Source organism: Anomaloglossus baeobatrachus, chromosome 7 (assembly GCF_048569485.1).
Source record: "Anomaloglossus baeobatrachus isolate aAnoBae1 chromosome 7, aAnoBae1.hap1, whole genome shotgun sequence".
Lineage (NCBI taxonomy): Eukaryota > Metazoa > Chordata > Amphibia > Anura > Aromobatidae > Anomaloglossus > Anomaloglossus baeobatrachus.
This window is the reverse complement of record NC_134359.1, coordinates 126,447,809-126,463,694: the sequence shown is the minus strand read 5'-3', so window position 1 is coordinate 126,463,694 and position 15,886 is coordinate 126,447,809. Positions and strand designations below refer to the sequence as shown.

The window sequence follows — 15,886 nt, the reverse complement described above, 5'->3', positions numbered from 1 at the left end:
ATGTGCATTAGGAGGGGGAGAAAGTCAGACGGGGAGAGAGCGGGTGGACGGAGCCACGGGACAAAAGCCTCACGATCGTGACACCGGGACACCCGCTGAAATCCGGTACAGTCCCGCTGTATCCGGGACGGTTGGGAGGTATGTAAAAGCTAGATCTATGCTCACCACCCTTCTAGTCGTTTATTTAGGAAAGAATAATTTGGAGCACGTAGACCTAGCTGGTTAAGGCCTGAGCACAATGTTCTCACATGATTCATCTTTTGTGACATTTTGAAAAGTCACAAAATGTTTGCACATATACTCCAATTTCCCCCACTGTGCTATTAGGTATGTCACCGATTCTTTGCACAATTTTTGAAACATTTTGTGAAATTTGTGACTATTTTTGTGCAACTTTTTATGTAATAAAGACAGACTTTGACTTTCATGAATTCATGAATAATGTGCACCATTTTGAAGAACTTGGAAGGAAAACTGCAACCAAAACAAGATAAAAAAGAAAAGCATCAAAACGTAGATGATGAATGAGGGTCAAAGTCCCTGTGACTCAGTGTTATGCAGCCGAGACACATGAACCACATGGAGGCTACACATTCCCACGATCACCTTTGGGCACGTTTTTGATGTTGCAGCATTTTTACACCTATTATGTAAATTAGATTATTTGTGTTGTTTTACATGCATTTTTATTGTGTTTTTACACACCTTTTTCTTGCCTCTTTTTGGAATGTCATGTTATAAAAAAATCTGTTTTGTTTTTTGTTACTTCCTTGTATTTGACTTTGACAAAACTTTTCTGACACATGTGCGGATTATATGCATTTTTGATGCACTTCAGCAGTGGAAACGCATGTGCATTTTTTACCTGTGGATTTTCCACATCTAATGCAAGTCTATGGGGAAATTCTGCACATAAAACTCAGCGTACTAAAAGAGAAATTCACATGTTGTGGATTTGAAACGCGCACCGCAGGTCAGTTTACACTGAGTAAAGAAGAAGCAGAGTGGGCAGGAGATTTCTATAAATCCCATCCACTTTGCTGGAACTGTAAGATGCTATCCTTTTGAAGCAGCAAAAATAGACACCATCAAAACCTCACTAAACACTCATAGTCTGCACACAGCCTAAATAGTAAACTTGTGTAAGACCATGTGCGCACTAGAAAGTGACTTTTTCTCAAGGAAAATCCGAACCCTCTTAGGGTGCTTTCACACATCCGGATTTTTGCTCTGCGGCACAATACGGCGTTCTGCAGAAAAACCGCAACCGGCTTTTATAACGCCGGTTGCGGTTTTTTTTTGCATAGACTTACATTAGTGCCGTATTGTGCCGCAGGGGCTTGCGTTCGGTCCGGTTTTGGCCGCATGCGGCAGATTTAGCCGATGCGGCGGCCGGATCGAACGTCCCCTGCAACGTTTTTTGCTCCGGCAAAAAACACCGCATTGCGCCGCATCCGGCCGCTGCGGCGCATTTTTCAATGCATACCTATGGAGGCCGGATGCGGCGCGATGCGGAAAAAACCGCATCCGGTCGCCGCATGCGGTTTTTTCCACTGCGCATGCTCAGTAGCGTGCCGCAACCGGAAAAAAACGGACGGGCCGCATGTAAAAACTTATGCAAAGGATGCGGTGTTTTCGCCGCATCCGTTGCATAGTTTTCACAGCCGGATTGAGCCGCAGGGCTCAAACCGGATGTGTGAAAGTAGCCTTAAAGAATCCCACACCTGCGGTAAAAAAACGCAACAAAACCGCAACAAAATCTGCATGCGGTTTTGCCGCGGTTTGGTGCGGATTTGCTGCAGTTTATCCGCAGGTTGGTCCCTGCGGATTTTTCCATTATGTATGGCAAGAACTGCAGGTACCTGTGGAAAAGAAGTGATGTGCACATTAATCTCGCAGCGGAAATTCTGCGGGTAAATCCGCAAGTATAAAAAAACGCAGTGTGCGCACAGCATTTTTCCATACCCATAGGTTTTGCTAGGGATTGACTGCAGAAATGTTAGACACATTTTCTGCAGCAAATCAGCGGCAAAAATCCGCGGTAAATCCGCAGGGTGCACACACAGCCTAACATGGATTACATATGACATAAATTTCTCCATTTGGTTCATCTAAGGCCTCTTTCACACGTCCATACAAAACACACACACGTTGTGTACGGTCCGTGGTATAGGTGCGCATGTGTGTGCGTGTCCGTGTGTGCATTCAACGTGTGCTGTCAGTGTGCTATCTGTGTGACATACACGGACTGCATGAAGTTCTATACTCATCTGTCCCCGGCGCTGCTGTCTCTGGCGCTGCTGCTGCTGCTTCTGGGTCCTCGGTGCAGTGAATTTGCATGAGCATAATGAGTGGACCCGGAAGCAAGTGACCACAGTGCCAAAGACAGCAGCGCTGGAGACAGGTGAGTACAGAAAATCATTTTCAAACGTCATACGTACTGGCATCATGGACATGTGAAAGAGGCCTAAAACACAGAATTAAAAACCTTGGTTTGCCTTTGTATCAAATCAGAAGCATACAAGAGTATAGCACAGTACCACGGACTTGCAGGTTACATGGCGCTCTAATAGGGTTTGTGTATGAGGCCTCACTGAACATTACCTGAACAGATAGGTGACAATGAATAATGTCAGGCTTGTTCTGCTCATCACATTGTATTATTACCTTCCAAGCTTGTGTTTGTTAGTGACTGCAGAGCGTTCTACATCAATTCTTCATACTGGCATAGATCTACTCTATGGTGCCCTCTCTTACATAGGCTGGAGCAGTACATGACGCTGTCACCATACTTGTGCACCTCATTCCCTAACAGTATGGCCATATATACCAGATTTTTATCAGAAAATTTCAGCAACAAAATTTGAGACAGCTGCAGGCAGATTTTGGTGCAGCTTTTGCTGCAGACTTGTACTCCACTGCAGATTCTCCATCTAAAAAAAATCCGGAATGAAAATCCACCACATTTCCTACCCTACTCTCAGAAGGCGGCACACGATGTTACACGTTCTACGGTCCTTCAATGACTACGACAGGTGCGGCCTGTGCTCTTGGACACTTTCTGATTATTAAAATACAAGAACTACTCAAGGGGTTATCCACTAGTGGATCAATTCAGGACCCTGATTAAAATAAAAGCAGTTTATACTCCGCTCCTGCAGTGGCGCCATCTCCACCGACATGACTTGCTGAGTCTGATACAGCCTTTCTTATATTGGCAGGATGATGAGCTGTAGCTCCTACTGTACACGTCAACGCTGGGAACAGCCGTGCCGACCACTAGAGGAGGGGAGTAGTCACTGGTTTTATTATATACTAGAAGGTGGCCCGATTCTACGCATCGGGTATTCTAGAATTTACGTATTGTGTAGTTCATGTATGATTTTTGTTATATATATGTGCGGTATGTGCGTATATTTGTGTGTGCAGCGTTGTCTGTGTGTGGGTGTCTGTGTAGGGCAGTTGTTTGTGGTTTCCAGTGTGTGTGTGTGGTGTGTTGTGCAGTGCGCGCGCGCGCGTGTGTGTGTGTTGGGGGGAGGTGTGCACTCTCCATCGTGCTCCATCCCCTATGCTGCGCACCCCCTATCGTGCTACATCTCCCATCCTGCGCACTCCCAAACGTGCTCCATCCGCCATGCTGCGCACTCCCAAACGTGCTCCATCCGCCATGCTGCGCACTTCCCATCGTGCTCCATTCCCCATGCTGCGCACTCCCCATCGTGCTCCATCCGCCACGCTGCGCACTCCCCATCGTGCTCCATCTCCCATGCTGCGCACTCCTAAACGTGCTCCATCCGCCATGCTGCGCACTCCCAAATGTGCTCCATCCACCATGCTGCGCACTCCCAAACGTGCTCCATCCGCCATACTCCACACTCCCCATCGTGCTCCATGCCCCATGCAGCGCACTCCCCATCGTGCTCTATCCCCTATGCTGCGCACTCCCCATCGTGCTCCATCATCCATGCTGCGCACTCCGAAACGTGCTCCATCCGCCATGCCGCGCACTCCCAAACGTGCTCCATCCGCCATGCTGCGCACTCCCAAACGTGCTCCATCCGCCATGCTGGGCACTCCCCATCGTGCTCCATCCCCCATGCAGTGCACTCCCTATCGTGCTCCATCCTCTATGCTGCGCACCCCCCATCGTGCTCCATCTCCTATGCTGCGCACTCTCAAACGTGCTCCATCCGCCATGCTGCGCACTCCCAAACGTGGTCCATCCGCCATGCTGCGCACTTCCAAACATGCTCCATCCGCCATACTCCGTACTCGCCATCGTGCTGCATCCGCCATGCTGCGCACTCCCAAACGTGCTCCATCCGCCATGCTGCGCACTCCCAAACGTGCTCCATCCGCCATGCTGCACACTCCCAAACGTACTCCATCCGCCATGCTGCGCACTCCTAAACGTGCTCCATCCGCCATGCTGCGTATTACCAAACGTGCTCCATCCGCCATGCTGCGCCAGCATCAGCCTCTTTACCCGCATCATCAGCTTCTCTGCCCGCAGCATCAGCCTCTCTCCTCCCAGCATCAGCGTCTCTGTCCCTAGCATCAGGCTCTCTCCTTCCAGCCTCCCTCAGCATCAGCCTCCCTTTCCCAGCCTTCTCAAGGATCAGCCTCTCTCTTCCCAGCCTCCTTCCTCCCAGCCTCCCACTCCCAGCCTCCCTCAGCATCAGCCTTCCTCTCCCAGTCTCCCCCAGCATCAGCCTCCCCAAGCATCAGCCTCCACCAGCATCAGCCTCTGTTCTTCCAGCCTCCTCCAGCATCAGCTTCCCTAAGCATCAGCCTCCCTCGTTCCAGCCTCCCTCAGCATCAGCCTCTCTCTTTCCAGCCTCCCTCAGCATCAGCCTCCTCTCCCCAGCCTTCCCTAGGATCAGCCTCTCTCCTCCCAGCCTCCTTCTTCCCAGCCTTCCCATCCCAGCCTCCTTCAGCATCAGCATTTCCCTCTTCCCCATGATCAGCCTCTCTGCTCCCAGCCTCCTCCAGCACGCCCTGCTCCTCTGCCGACACTCACACACCCGATCGCATGCACTCACACACACACCCGATCGCATCCACTCACACACACACCCGATCGCATCCACTCACACACACACCCGATCGCATCTACTCACACACACACCCGATCGCATCCACTCACACACACACCCGATCGCATCCACTCACACACACACCCGATCGCATCCACTCACACACACCCGATCGCATCCACTCACACACACCCGATCGCATCCACTCACACACACCCGATCGCATCCACTAACACACACAGACACTGACGATATCGCACTTACGCGCTCATACTCACAACATCCGGGGATATCACATGCTTCTGGCCATGTGATCCTCCGTCAGGTCCTGGAAGATCACAACAGCACATTTTCGCCGCCGAGAAGCAAGCGATATCCCAGGATGTCGTGAGTATGTGGATGCGATGTGAGGTGTGTGTGTGAGGTGTGTATGAGAGTGAGTGTGAGTGTGATCTGATGTGTGTGTATGTTTGTGTGTGTGCGTGTGGACCTTCCGGCGCAGCAGGACCTTGATGGGCTTGTAACCATGCGAGCATGGTTACCAACGTATCCACACCACTCCCACCACTGCCGTGGGAGCGGGGGCCGGGGGAGGGGGAGGGAGTACAGTACTCACCTCCGTGACAGCGCTTGTAACCATGCGAGTATCCACACCACCCCTTTGGGAGCGGGGGCCGGGGGGGGGGGGGGGGGTTGGGGGGGGATAGGGAGTACCGTACTCACCTCCGTGACAGCCGTGTCAGTTAGAGAAATGCGCGGGGGGAGGGAGGGGGTGGGGCCAGAGCTAACGTGCATTGCGTGAGGGGGGCGGGGCGTGGCGTGGCTGAATTGCCAATGCCTGCAGGGTGCCGGGGCGAGAGGCCAATCTGTGGGGGGGGCGGAGCCTGGGCGAGCGGCTGGCCAATCCGTGTGGGGGCGCAGCCTGGGCGAGCGGCCAATCCGTGTGGGGGGGCGGGGCCATGGCGAGCCCAGCGGCCAATCAGCTTTGTGTCACCGTAAGGACACAATTTTGGAGCATGACAGACAGACAGACAGATAGACAGACAGACAGACAGACAGACAGAATAAGGCAATTATATATATAGATGGGGTCCTGCATTGATAGGCTATGTTTACCTTTCCATTCAGGCATAATGGGGTCTGTTCTGCATGATGCACCTTCTAAGGCCGGGACACACGAGCGATAAAATATCTGACCGGTTTTCATCAAGGAGAGTAAGGCGAGTGAATCCATCTGATATTCCATGTCATGAGAGTGCTGTGTGTGTGCAATTTTTTTTTATATTTTTTTTTTACACCTATCATTTGTATGATGTGCATTTTTTCTCAGCAGCTATTATTCTACAATCATTTTCAGGAACATTTACAATGTTCTGTACTACAAAATGGTAATGTACCCATAAAAAATGGACCGCATATTGATATTCCATATGGCGTGCACATTTTTTCTCGCGCCCATAGACTTGTATTGGGGAGTCTTGGCTGATTTACACATCCATTTGCTGTATACTGTGACTTTACTCTGATCTCAAATACAGGTGTAAAAAAACAAAATCAAAAACACCAAAAAAACATGCAGATTTGCTCTTCATCATTAACTAACGTTGGTCCGAGGTCAATGCGAGATTTTTGTCCGATTTATACACTCGCGTGAGCGAGGCCTGAGCGAACAAATAACAGAATTTAAATGGACCCCATAATAATGGATGCAGCCCCTCTGCCTCCAGTTACACAACGGATCCGTTTTTCTTAATATTAATTCTATTTATCGGTTCCTAAAACAGACAATGGGAAGGTTCTAACGGAAGTGTCATATATATACTGTGTATATATATATATATATATATATATATATATGTATGTATATATATATATATATATATATATATATATATATATATATATATATATATATATATATAAAAGCAGAAGCCTAAAATAACATAAAAACAAAAAGTTATCACATATGTTCGTCAAAGCAAAAAAGTCGTCACTGCTGCATAAATGTAGCGCCATTTTCCTGCGTGCTTGCGCTCTTTACGTAGCGACACACTGTGACTCCGGCGCCCCGGAATCTCCATAGGACGAGCTCTGGACCACTATGGGATGAGCCCCAGACAGGACAGGAGGGGAAAGCGCTTACTTTTTCGGTGGCTTTGATGAACCTCTGTGCCGCCTGCTGGATTAATTCTCTCACGCTGATTTTGCCATCCTTGCAAGGAACAACAATCCCAGTCTTCCCAAAACACACAGTGACTTTCATATTGATGAACAGTGTCACTTCCAGGACACAGTGTCACTCTCCTGTAACAGGTGTCAGTGCGCGCAGGATCACTCCATGCCTGGCACAGGGTTATGGCCTCTCCAAACTCCAAGGAAAACTTCGGAGGAATTAAAAAAAAAAGTTGTAGAGTTTTATTGTAATCCCAGCAAAGTGTTACACTGTCTCCCAAGGGAGCTATGGGTGAATGCGGAAGAAAGGCCAGCGAGGAGGAGGAGGAGGAGGAGGAAGGCGCAGCCGGCAGGTCTCTCAGGAACAGCCGGTCCTGCTGGGATGTGAGGGCAGCGCGGGCACAGCGGCCGGTCACAGGGGGCAGCGTCCCGGGCACACAGTGCGGGTCAGGCCGGGCTCCCAGGCAGCCACTGCAGCAGGGGAGGAGCGGAGACCGGGGCTATGGAGGAGGAGAGAGGAGGGTGCGACCGGCCATAGTCTGAGAGAGGAGCTGTGCCCGCCCTCCACACACAGGACAGCATGGGAAAAGGAGGGAAAGCAGAAAGACGGGACTCTGTGCTGTATGGCGTCACATCATGCACCTCATGACGTCACATGCACCCTATGAAGGAGAGGAGGGTGCAGACAGCCATAGTCTGAGAGAGAGGAGCTGTGCCCGCCCTCCACACACAGGACAGCATGGGAAAAGGAGGGAAAGCAGAAAGACGGGACTCTGCACTGAATGGCGTCACATCATGCACCTCATGACGTCACATGCACCCTATAGAGGAGGAGAGGAGGGTGCAGATGGCCATAGTCTGAGAGAGAGGAGCTGTGTGCACCCTTCACACACAGGACAGCATGGGAAAAGAAGGGAAAGCAGAAAGACAAGACTCTGCACTGTATGGCGTCACATCATGCACCTCATGACGTCACATGCACCCTATAGAGGAGGAGAGGAGGGTGCTGATGGCCATATTCTGAGAGGGAGGAGCTGTGTGCACCCTTCACACACAGGACAGCATGGGATAAAGAGGGAAAGCAGAAAGACGGGACTCTGCACTATATGGCGTCACATCATGCACCTCATTACGTCACATGCACCCTATAGAGGAGGAGAGGAGGGTGCAGACAGCCATAGTCTGAGAGAGAGGAGCTGCACCTGCCCTCCATACACAGGACAGCATGGGAAAAGGAGGGAAAGCAGAAAGACAAGACTCCGTGCTGTATGACCTCACATCATGCACCTTATGACATCACATGCACCCTATAGAGGAAGAGAGGAGGGTGCAGACAGCCATAGTCTGAGAGAGAGGAGCTGCGCCTGCCCTCCACACACAGGACAGCATGGGAAAAGGAGGAAAGCAGAAAGACAGGACTCTGTGATGTATGGCGTCACATGCACCCTATGATGTCATATGTACCCTATGACGTCACATGTTCTGCTCTCTGCACTGTTTCTTATGTGTTGTCCCAGCATTTCATTAACTCCTGAAGTATCAGAAGATATTTTCAATTTATCTCCCTGCCTTCCCCATAGAACTATCTGGGGATTAGAAAACGTGTCTTTGAAATAAAATTATTTTCTATACTCATCTGTCTCCAGGCCTGCTGTCGTCGGCGCTTCTGTCACTTGTTTCTGGGACCCACTCATTAACTTCATGCATATTCACTGCATGGCAGTCCTAGAAGCAGCAGCAGCAGCACTGGAGACAACAGCATCATGGACAGATAAATATAGAAGCTCCTGCTGTTCTTGGCTGTGTATCAAATTAAGAGGAACCATGTGCGTTTTTTTTTAAATTATTTAAATGTGCGTGTGGTCCCCTCCAATTTTGATACTTAGCCAAGATAAAGCCCGACAGCTGAGGGCTGGTATTCTCAGGCTGAGGAGACCCATGCTTATTGCGTCCCCGCTGCCTAAAAATAGCAGCCTGCAGCTGGCCAGGATTGCCACATCCACTAGATGCAATAATCCCAGCACTTTACCTAGCTCTTCTCAATTTCCCTGGTGGGGTGGCAATCAGGGTAATAAGGGGTTAAAAGGGGTTAATGTCAGCTCATAGCTGCCACTAAGCCTTAGATCAGTAATTCGAGTCATCTATGAGAACCCCCCATCACTATTCTGTAAGGGAAAAGAAATAAACATAAACACCCAAAAAATCTTTTATTTGAAATAAAATCCAAAAAACACCGTCTTTCACCAGTTTATTAACCTCCAAAACAACCCTGCAGGTACGACATAATCCATACAATGTCCCATGACAATTCCAGCTGTGCTTGATCTGAATCACAGAGCGTGATTATTGCACATGACTGCACACTGTAAATTCAGGCAGACACTGAGCAGGGATCATCGGTGATGTCACTTAGGTTATCTGCGGCCACATCTGGAGGTTCCCACTGTCCTTCACTTGTGGCTGCAGGTAAGTGGACCTCAGGTGACTTCAGTTACCTCACTTAAGGTCATTGAGGTCAGGTTACCTGTGGTCACAGGTGGAGGACCATGGGAACCTCCAGCTGTGGCTACGGCTAACCTAAGTGACATCGCTGATAAGTCTTTGCCTGAATTTACAGCGTGTGGTCATGTACCATAATTGCACGCTGTGATTCAGATGTAGCAGAGCTGGAATCATCGTGGGACCTTGTGTGGATTACGTCAGACCTGCAAGGGTGTTTTGAGGGTTCATAAAGTGGTGAAAGAGGCTGTTTTTTGTCTTTTATTCCAACTAAAGGATTTTTGGGGTGTTTGCATTTATTTCTTTTCACTTACAGATTACTGATGGGGGGAGTCTCATAAACACCTCCCATTACTAATCTAGGGCTTTGTGGCAGCTGTGAGCTGACATTAACCGCTTATTACCCTGATTGCCACCACACCTGGGAAATTGGGAAGAGCTGGGTAAAGTTCTGGGATTGTCACATCTAATGGATATGACAATCCTGGGCGACTGCAGGATGATATTTTTAGGCGGGGGGGCCCAGTAAGCATGGGTCTCCCCAGTCTGAGAATACTAGCCCTCAGCTGTCGGTCTTTAGCATGGTGGGTATCAAAATTGAGGGGTCCGCATGCCAGTTTTTTTAAATTATTTAAATAATTAAAATTATCCTATTTTGATACATAACCAAGATAAGCGCATGGCTAGGGGCTGCAGCCTGTAGCATATGATTTATCTGTGCTGTCTATCATAATATGGGGGACCCTACATTAATTTATTTTTTAGTTATTTATTTTACTGTATGATATAGACCCTCCCACCGGCGAATGTGATTGGAAGTGTCAGACATGATATCACTCAGCGTAGGGGCGTGTCTGGCTGCAACCAATCACAGACGTTTGTAACAAACTGCAGACAAAAAAAACTGGAACGTGCAAACAGCAAATCTGAATTCTCATAGACTTTGCTGGGAAGTCATTAGTGAGAACTTTTTGACAACAAAACTACACCAAAAAACGCGGTAAAAAATGCAGCGTGCGCATGTAGCCTAAACCTATCCCGTTTTAGGGCCATTAGGATTACTAAAATTATTTGTATTTGCCGAATGCCAGAATAATAAGAGAGAGAGAGAATGCTTTGAGGCATTTTTATTACTTTCTGCAAATTCAAAAGTTTACATACACTAAGAGTACTATGCTTTAACCCCTTAACGACCGCGGGCAGTAATATTACGTCCTAGCGGTCATGGTGTTACTGCCCACGATCTGCTACCGCAGCTTGCAGCAATCAGCGCACATCTCAGCTGATTTTCACAGCTGAGATGTGTGCCTGCCAGGCACGAGCAGAATCGTTATCTACCCGTGCCGTTTAACCCCTTAAATGATGCTGTCAATATGTAACAGCACCATTATAATGGCATCGGCTGTAAACATTTACTCACCGGCCGATACTGGAAGTCACGTGATGTGATCATGTGACTTCCCATGGTTGTCCTGGTAGCACAGGGTCATGTGATGACTTCTGTAGCTCACATGACTCATTTTCTGTTTCACCCGGCCCAGAGCTGGGTGAGACATGAAATGAGTATATGTTCACAACTGTGTAGCTGTAATCAGCAGATATGGCAGAGCGATCAGATTGCTGATCCATATAGCCCCCTACGGGACCTAGTAAATAAAAAAAAAGTTTTAAAAAAATTAAAAAACCTAAAAGTTCAAATCACCCCCCTTTCGCCCCATTGAAAATTAAAGGGTTAAAAAAATATAAAAAATAAACACATATTTGGTATCGCCGTGTTCAGAAATGCCCTTGATCTATCAAAATATGAAATTAATTATTCTGATTGATAAACAACGTAGAAAAAATTGCAAACGCCAAAATTACGTTTTTTGATCGCCACACATTTTGCGCTAAATACAATAATAGGCGATAAAAACGTAGCATCTGCGCAAAATTGGTACCATTCAAAACGTCAGCTCAAGACAAAAAATAAGCCATCATCGAGCCATAGAGCCCGAAAAATGAGAACGCTACAGGTCACGGAATATGGTGTAAAACATACACCACTTTTTTCGGACAAACTTCAGATTTTTTTTTAACCCCTTAAATAAAAGTAAACCTATATATGTTTGGTGTCTGCAAACTCGCACCGACCTCAGGCATCACACCCACACATCAGTTTTACCATATTGTGAACACAGTGAATAAAATATCTCAAAAACAATAGTGCTATCACACTTTTTTTACAATTTTTCCTCGTTTGGATTTTTTTTGCCGTTTTCCAGTACACTATATGGTAAAACTCATTGTTTCATTTAAAAGTAAAGCTCGTTCCGCAAAAAATGAGCCCTCACATCACGATATTGAGTGAAAAATAAAAAAGTTATGTCTCTCGAAAGGAGAATGGCGGAAAAAAAAACGGAAAGTGAAAAATCGTCCGGTCGTAAAGGAATATGTGACAGCCCATATGATGATGTCATGTCTTTGGAAGCTTCTGATAAGTTTAAAAATCCATCCTATCACTAATACTGCATGGTGAATCATGTGAAAATATAAAATAAGAACTATTCCTGTACTGCCGTCTGTTTCTTCATTCTGCCTCCGTCTGGCCTCTGTTCCTGTCCGCCAATGTACCATCAATTTAGGCGTCTTTTTACCACACAAATGTGGACAACCACAGCTCTGTGCACACCTAAAAACATGGACACCAAATAGAGTCCAAAGTGTCTCCATTTGCCACAATATAGTGAGTGGCTCTGAATCACATTTTTGGGGGGTTTACACAAAAATCCCAACGTAATTGCTCAGCGCAGAACACAAGAATGTGTTCCTAGCCTTATACTGAACAAGCTATAAAAAAAGTTCAGCACCCCAACATGTTACCAATAATACCACCCCTAATTTATCCCACACAACCAACTATCACTCAGGTTCATCAGCTGTCACTGGAAATATTGGAGGTCCCACTATACTGGTAGAACATAGACTCTGGAAAAGCAATAAGGCTCCCACTCTCCAAATAAAATCCAGTGATGTCTAAAATCTAAATGACCCCCTTCTTCTGAGGCCCCCTGTGCCTAAACCGCAGTAAGTGACCACATGTGTGGTAATATTGTAGTGGGGAGAAAACGCTTAACAATGTATGGGTTGTGTGTCTCCAGAAGCACAAATTGGGCACAATGTATGGAGACACTACAATATATAGAGGCACAATGTATGGAGGCACACTGTATGAGCACTAAACAGGCATATTTGTAATTCTACAGAGAAAGAGTGCGGTGTGGATGCTACAAAACAGTCACTGCAGTTGTACCGCCCTGCGCTCGGCAGCCGAGCCGCTCGGATCCGGACCTTCAGTTGGTGGCTCGAGGGTCTCCGGACCTGGGGGTCTCGCGGTCACTTCAACTAAAAGGGGGGTTGTGGTTTGGGGACATAGATGTACGGCTGGAGCCGTGTTAAGTTTGTGATGCCACCCACGGGATGTGGTGAAGGTGAACACCACCGCTGCAGTTACGGGGCACCCAGGGGAGATGTTACGCAGCAAGTTGTTAACCCCTCCGTGGGCAGGGATGGTGGCCCCGGGACCCGTTGAGGGTGTTTGGCGGTGCAGGGAGATGGACGACCAGAGGGTGCTGATGTACTCACTATTAGTAAACACACGAGTCTCTGGTAAACCAAGGTAATGGTGGTCGGTGCCCGCAGCCGGCTGCGGTCTGGTCCCCCACCCGGCTGGTGGTCTCTGTCTTTCTCCTGCACCTGTGTTGGATGGTGGACTGCCTGTGCTGCAACCTCAGGAGTCCGCTCCCAGCTTGTTGTTGCCTAAGGAGCCCTTTGCCCACTGACGCTGGCCCGTGGGATCTCTGAGCCGTGGCGGTGGCCATTTAGCCCCCTCGTTGGGCTGTTGCCTTCAGTCGGGACTTTGGGTGGGACAAAACCTTTTGTCTTGGTCGCAATCAGTTAATTAGCTAGCCCCCATTAGCTTCTGGACCTAGCTTCAGGGTCTGAGTACTCCCCTTTGTGCTCCGGTTTTCGAGTCAGTTCCCCGGGTCGGTACAGGCGGGCTACAACCGTGTCCCGGTCCACCTCGGTTCCACCGAGCCGTCTTCCCGGCTCCTGCAGACGGAGACCGCCGTCTGCCTCCTAGCCAAAGGTACCAGGGCTCCTACCCCAGCACTTGCTCAAATTGGTTTCTCTCCTGTGCTGGAGCTGCACACAGCTCCAGCCCACACACCTCTCCAACTTGAACTCTAGACTTGTTCTCAACTTTCCCGCCCCAGGCTGTCTGAGACTCCTCGGTGGGTGTCTTCCAACTGCCTGGTTCCGCCCCCTGGTGTGTCCATCAAGCCCTGAGGGGGGTGACTAGGGTTTTAATGTTTGGCTGTATGTTACCTATGAGGGACAGGTGTAATGTGGGGCCCTATCTGTGACTACCTGGCCCGGCCAGAGCGTCACACAGACATAGATAAAATGTGTGTGAGAGGTACAATTTTTACAATAGGGGTCACTTTGGGAGTGTTTCTGCTGTTCTGGCACCTAATGGGATCTACACATGTTGACCACAAAATATTTTAGCAAAATCTGTGCTTCAAAAACTAAATAGTGCTCCGTCCTACACAGCCGTGCCATGTACCCAAACAGTAGTTTCTGATGACATATAGAGTATCACCGCATGCAGAAGAAATTGCGCAATAAATTGTGGGTCCATGTTCACCTTTTAACCCTTTTGTAACTGACAAATTTGCAGCTAATAAAAAAAATAAATTTTAACATTAAAATGTTATATTTTCACCACTGCCCAATGTTATAAAATTTTGTGAGGCAACTGTGGGTTCAAAATACTCACTATACCACTAGCTGATTTTCTTTTGTAGTGATGTTTCCAGTATCGTGTGACTTGTGGGGTTTCTGCTGATCTGGCACCTCGGGGGCTTGGCAAATGGAGGCCACAGTCTATTCAAACGGAATCTGCTTTCTAAATACTAAATGGTGCTTCTTCCCATTTGATCCCCACAGTGTACTCAAGTAGTAGTGTACAACCACATACTGTATGAGTTACTGCCACATTCGGTAAATATTGCATAACAAATTGCCCTGTCCATTCATTAGCTCCTGTAACCCTTTTTGTGAATTAAAATTTTTAGGCTAAAGCAAAATTTTAGCGGAAAAACCAACGATTTTTGTTTTCACGGCCCAATCTAATATAATTCTGTCTAATTTGTGGGTTAAAAATACTTAGCCCACTAATGGATGAATTCATTATAGGGTTTAGTTTGCCAAGTGGGGTCACATGTAGGAGTTTCTACATCTTTGGCACCTAAGGGGCTTTGCAAATGCAACATATCCAAATGCGTTCCAAAAATCAAACAACACTATTCGCTTTCTGAACCCTGCCATGTACCCAAACTTTAGTTTTTGACCATATATGGGGCATCACTGTGTTCAGGAGAATTTCTAAACAAACTATAGGGTTCATTTTCTCCTTTTATCCATTGTCAAAATTACAAATCTTGGTCTAAAATAACATTTTAGTGGAAAAGAACATAACCATCATTTTCATATTCACATTTTTAAAAGTTCTGTGAAGCACATAAATACACCACTAAATAAATTCCTTGATAGGTCTAGTTTCTAAAATGGGGTCATTTGTGGGGGGTTTCTGATCTTTTGGAACCTCACCTGTCCTGCTAACGCGATATGGTGACCGTAATATGTTTCAGCTTTCCAAATTTACAATAATGCTTCTTCTGTTCTGATCCTTCCCATTTGTCCAAACAACGTTTTGACTACATGTGGGGTATTACTGCCTCATAAGAAAGTGGATAAGAAATTGAGGGGTCCAGTTTTGGTGGTACATTTTGTAAAGGTGAGAAATTTGTCGATAAAACAATATTTTTGTGATAAAAATGGATATTTTCAAAATGACAACCTAATGTTATCAAATTCTGTGAAGTAACTGTGGGTTTAAAATGCTCACTGTACACTTGGATAAAATCTGTGAGCTATCAAATTTCCAAATTTGGGTTACTTGTGGGGGGGTTCTGGTGTTTAGGCATCTTAGCGACTCTGCAAATGCAACATGGTGCCCACAATTTATTTCGGCCAAATTTGTGTTCCAGAATTCCTTTCCGATCCCTTACGTTTGTCCAGAGGTTTCCAACCACATGTGAGGTAGCATCGCGCTCATGAGAAACTGGGTAACA

General features: G+C 47.3%; 1 protein-coding gene across 5 annotated transcripts in view; it reads right to left on the bottom strand.

Moving 5' to 3' along the window:
* PARD3B (par-3 family cell polarity regulator beta) overlaps positions 1-7,863 on the bottom strand; it is a 1,965,757-nt gene extending 1,957,894 nt beyond the window's left edge. For 3 of the 5 annotated variants that reach the window (XM_075317691.1, XM_075317690.1, XM_075317692.1), the window contains exon 1: positions 7,180-7,862. In XM_075317691.1, the coding sequence (XP_075173806.1) occupies positions 7,180-7,299 (120 nt within the window). In that variant the 5' untranslated portion in view covers positions 7,300-7,862. Of the gene's footprint in view, positions 1-7,179 lie in introns of all 5 variants that reach the window. The other 2 variants (XM_075317687.1, XM_075317688.1) reach the window with 1 other exon arrangement.
* Between the last annotated feature and the right edge of the window lie 8,023 nt (positions 7,864-15,886).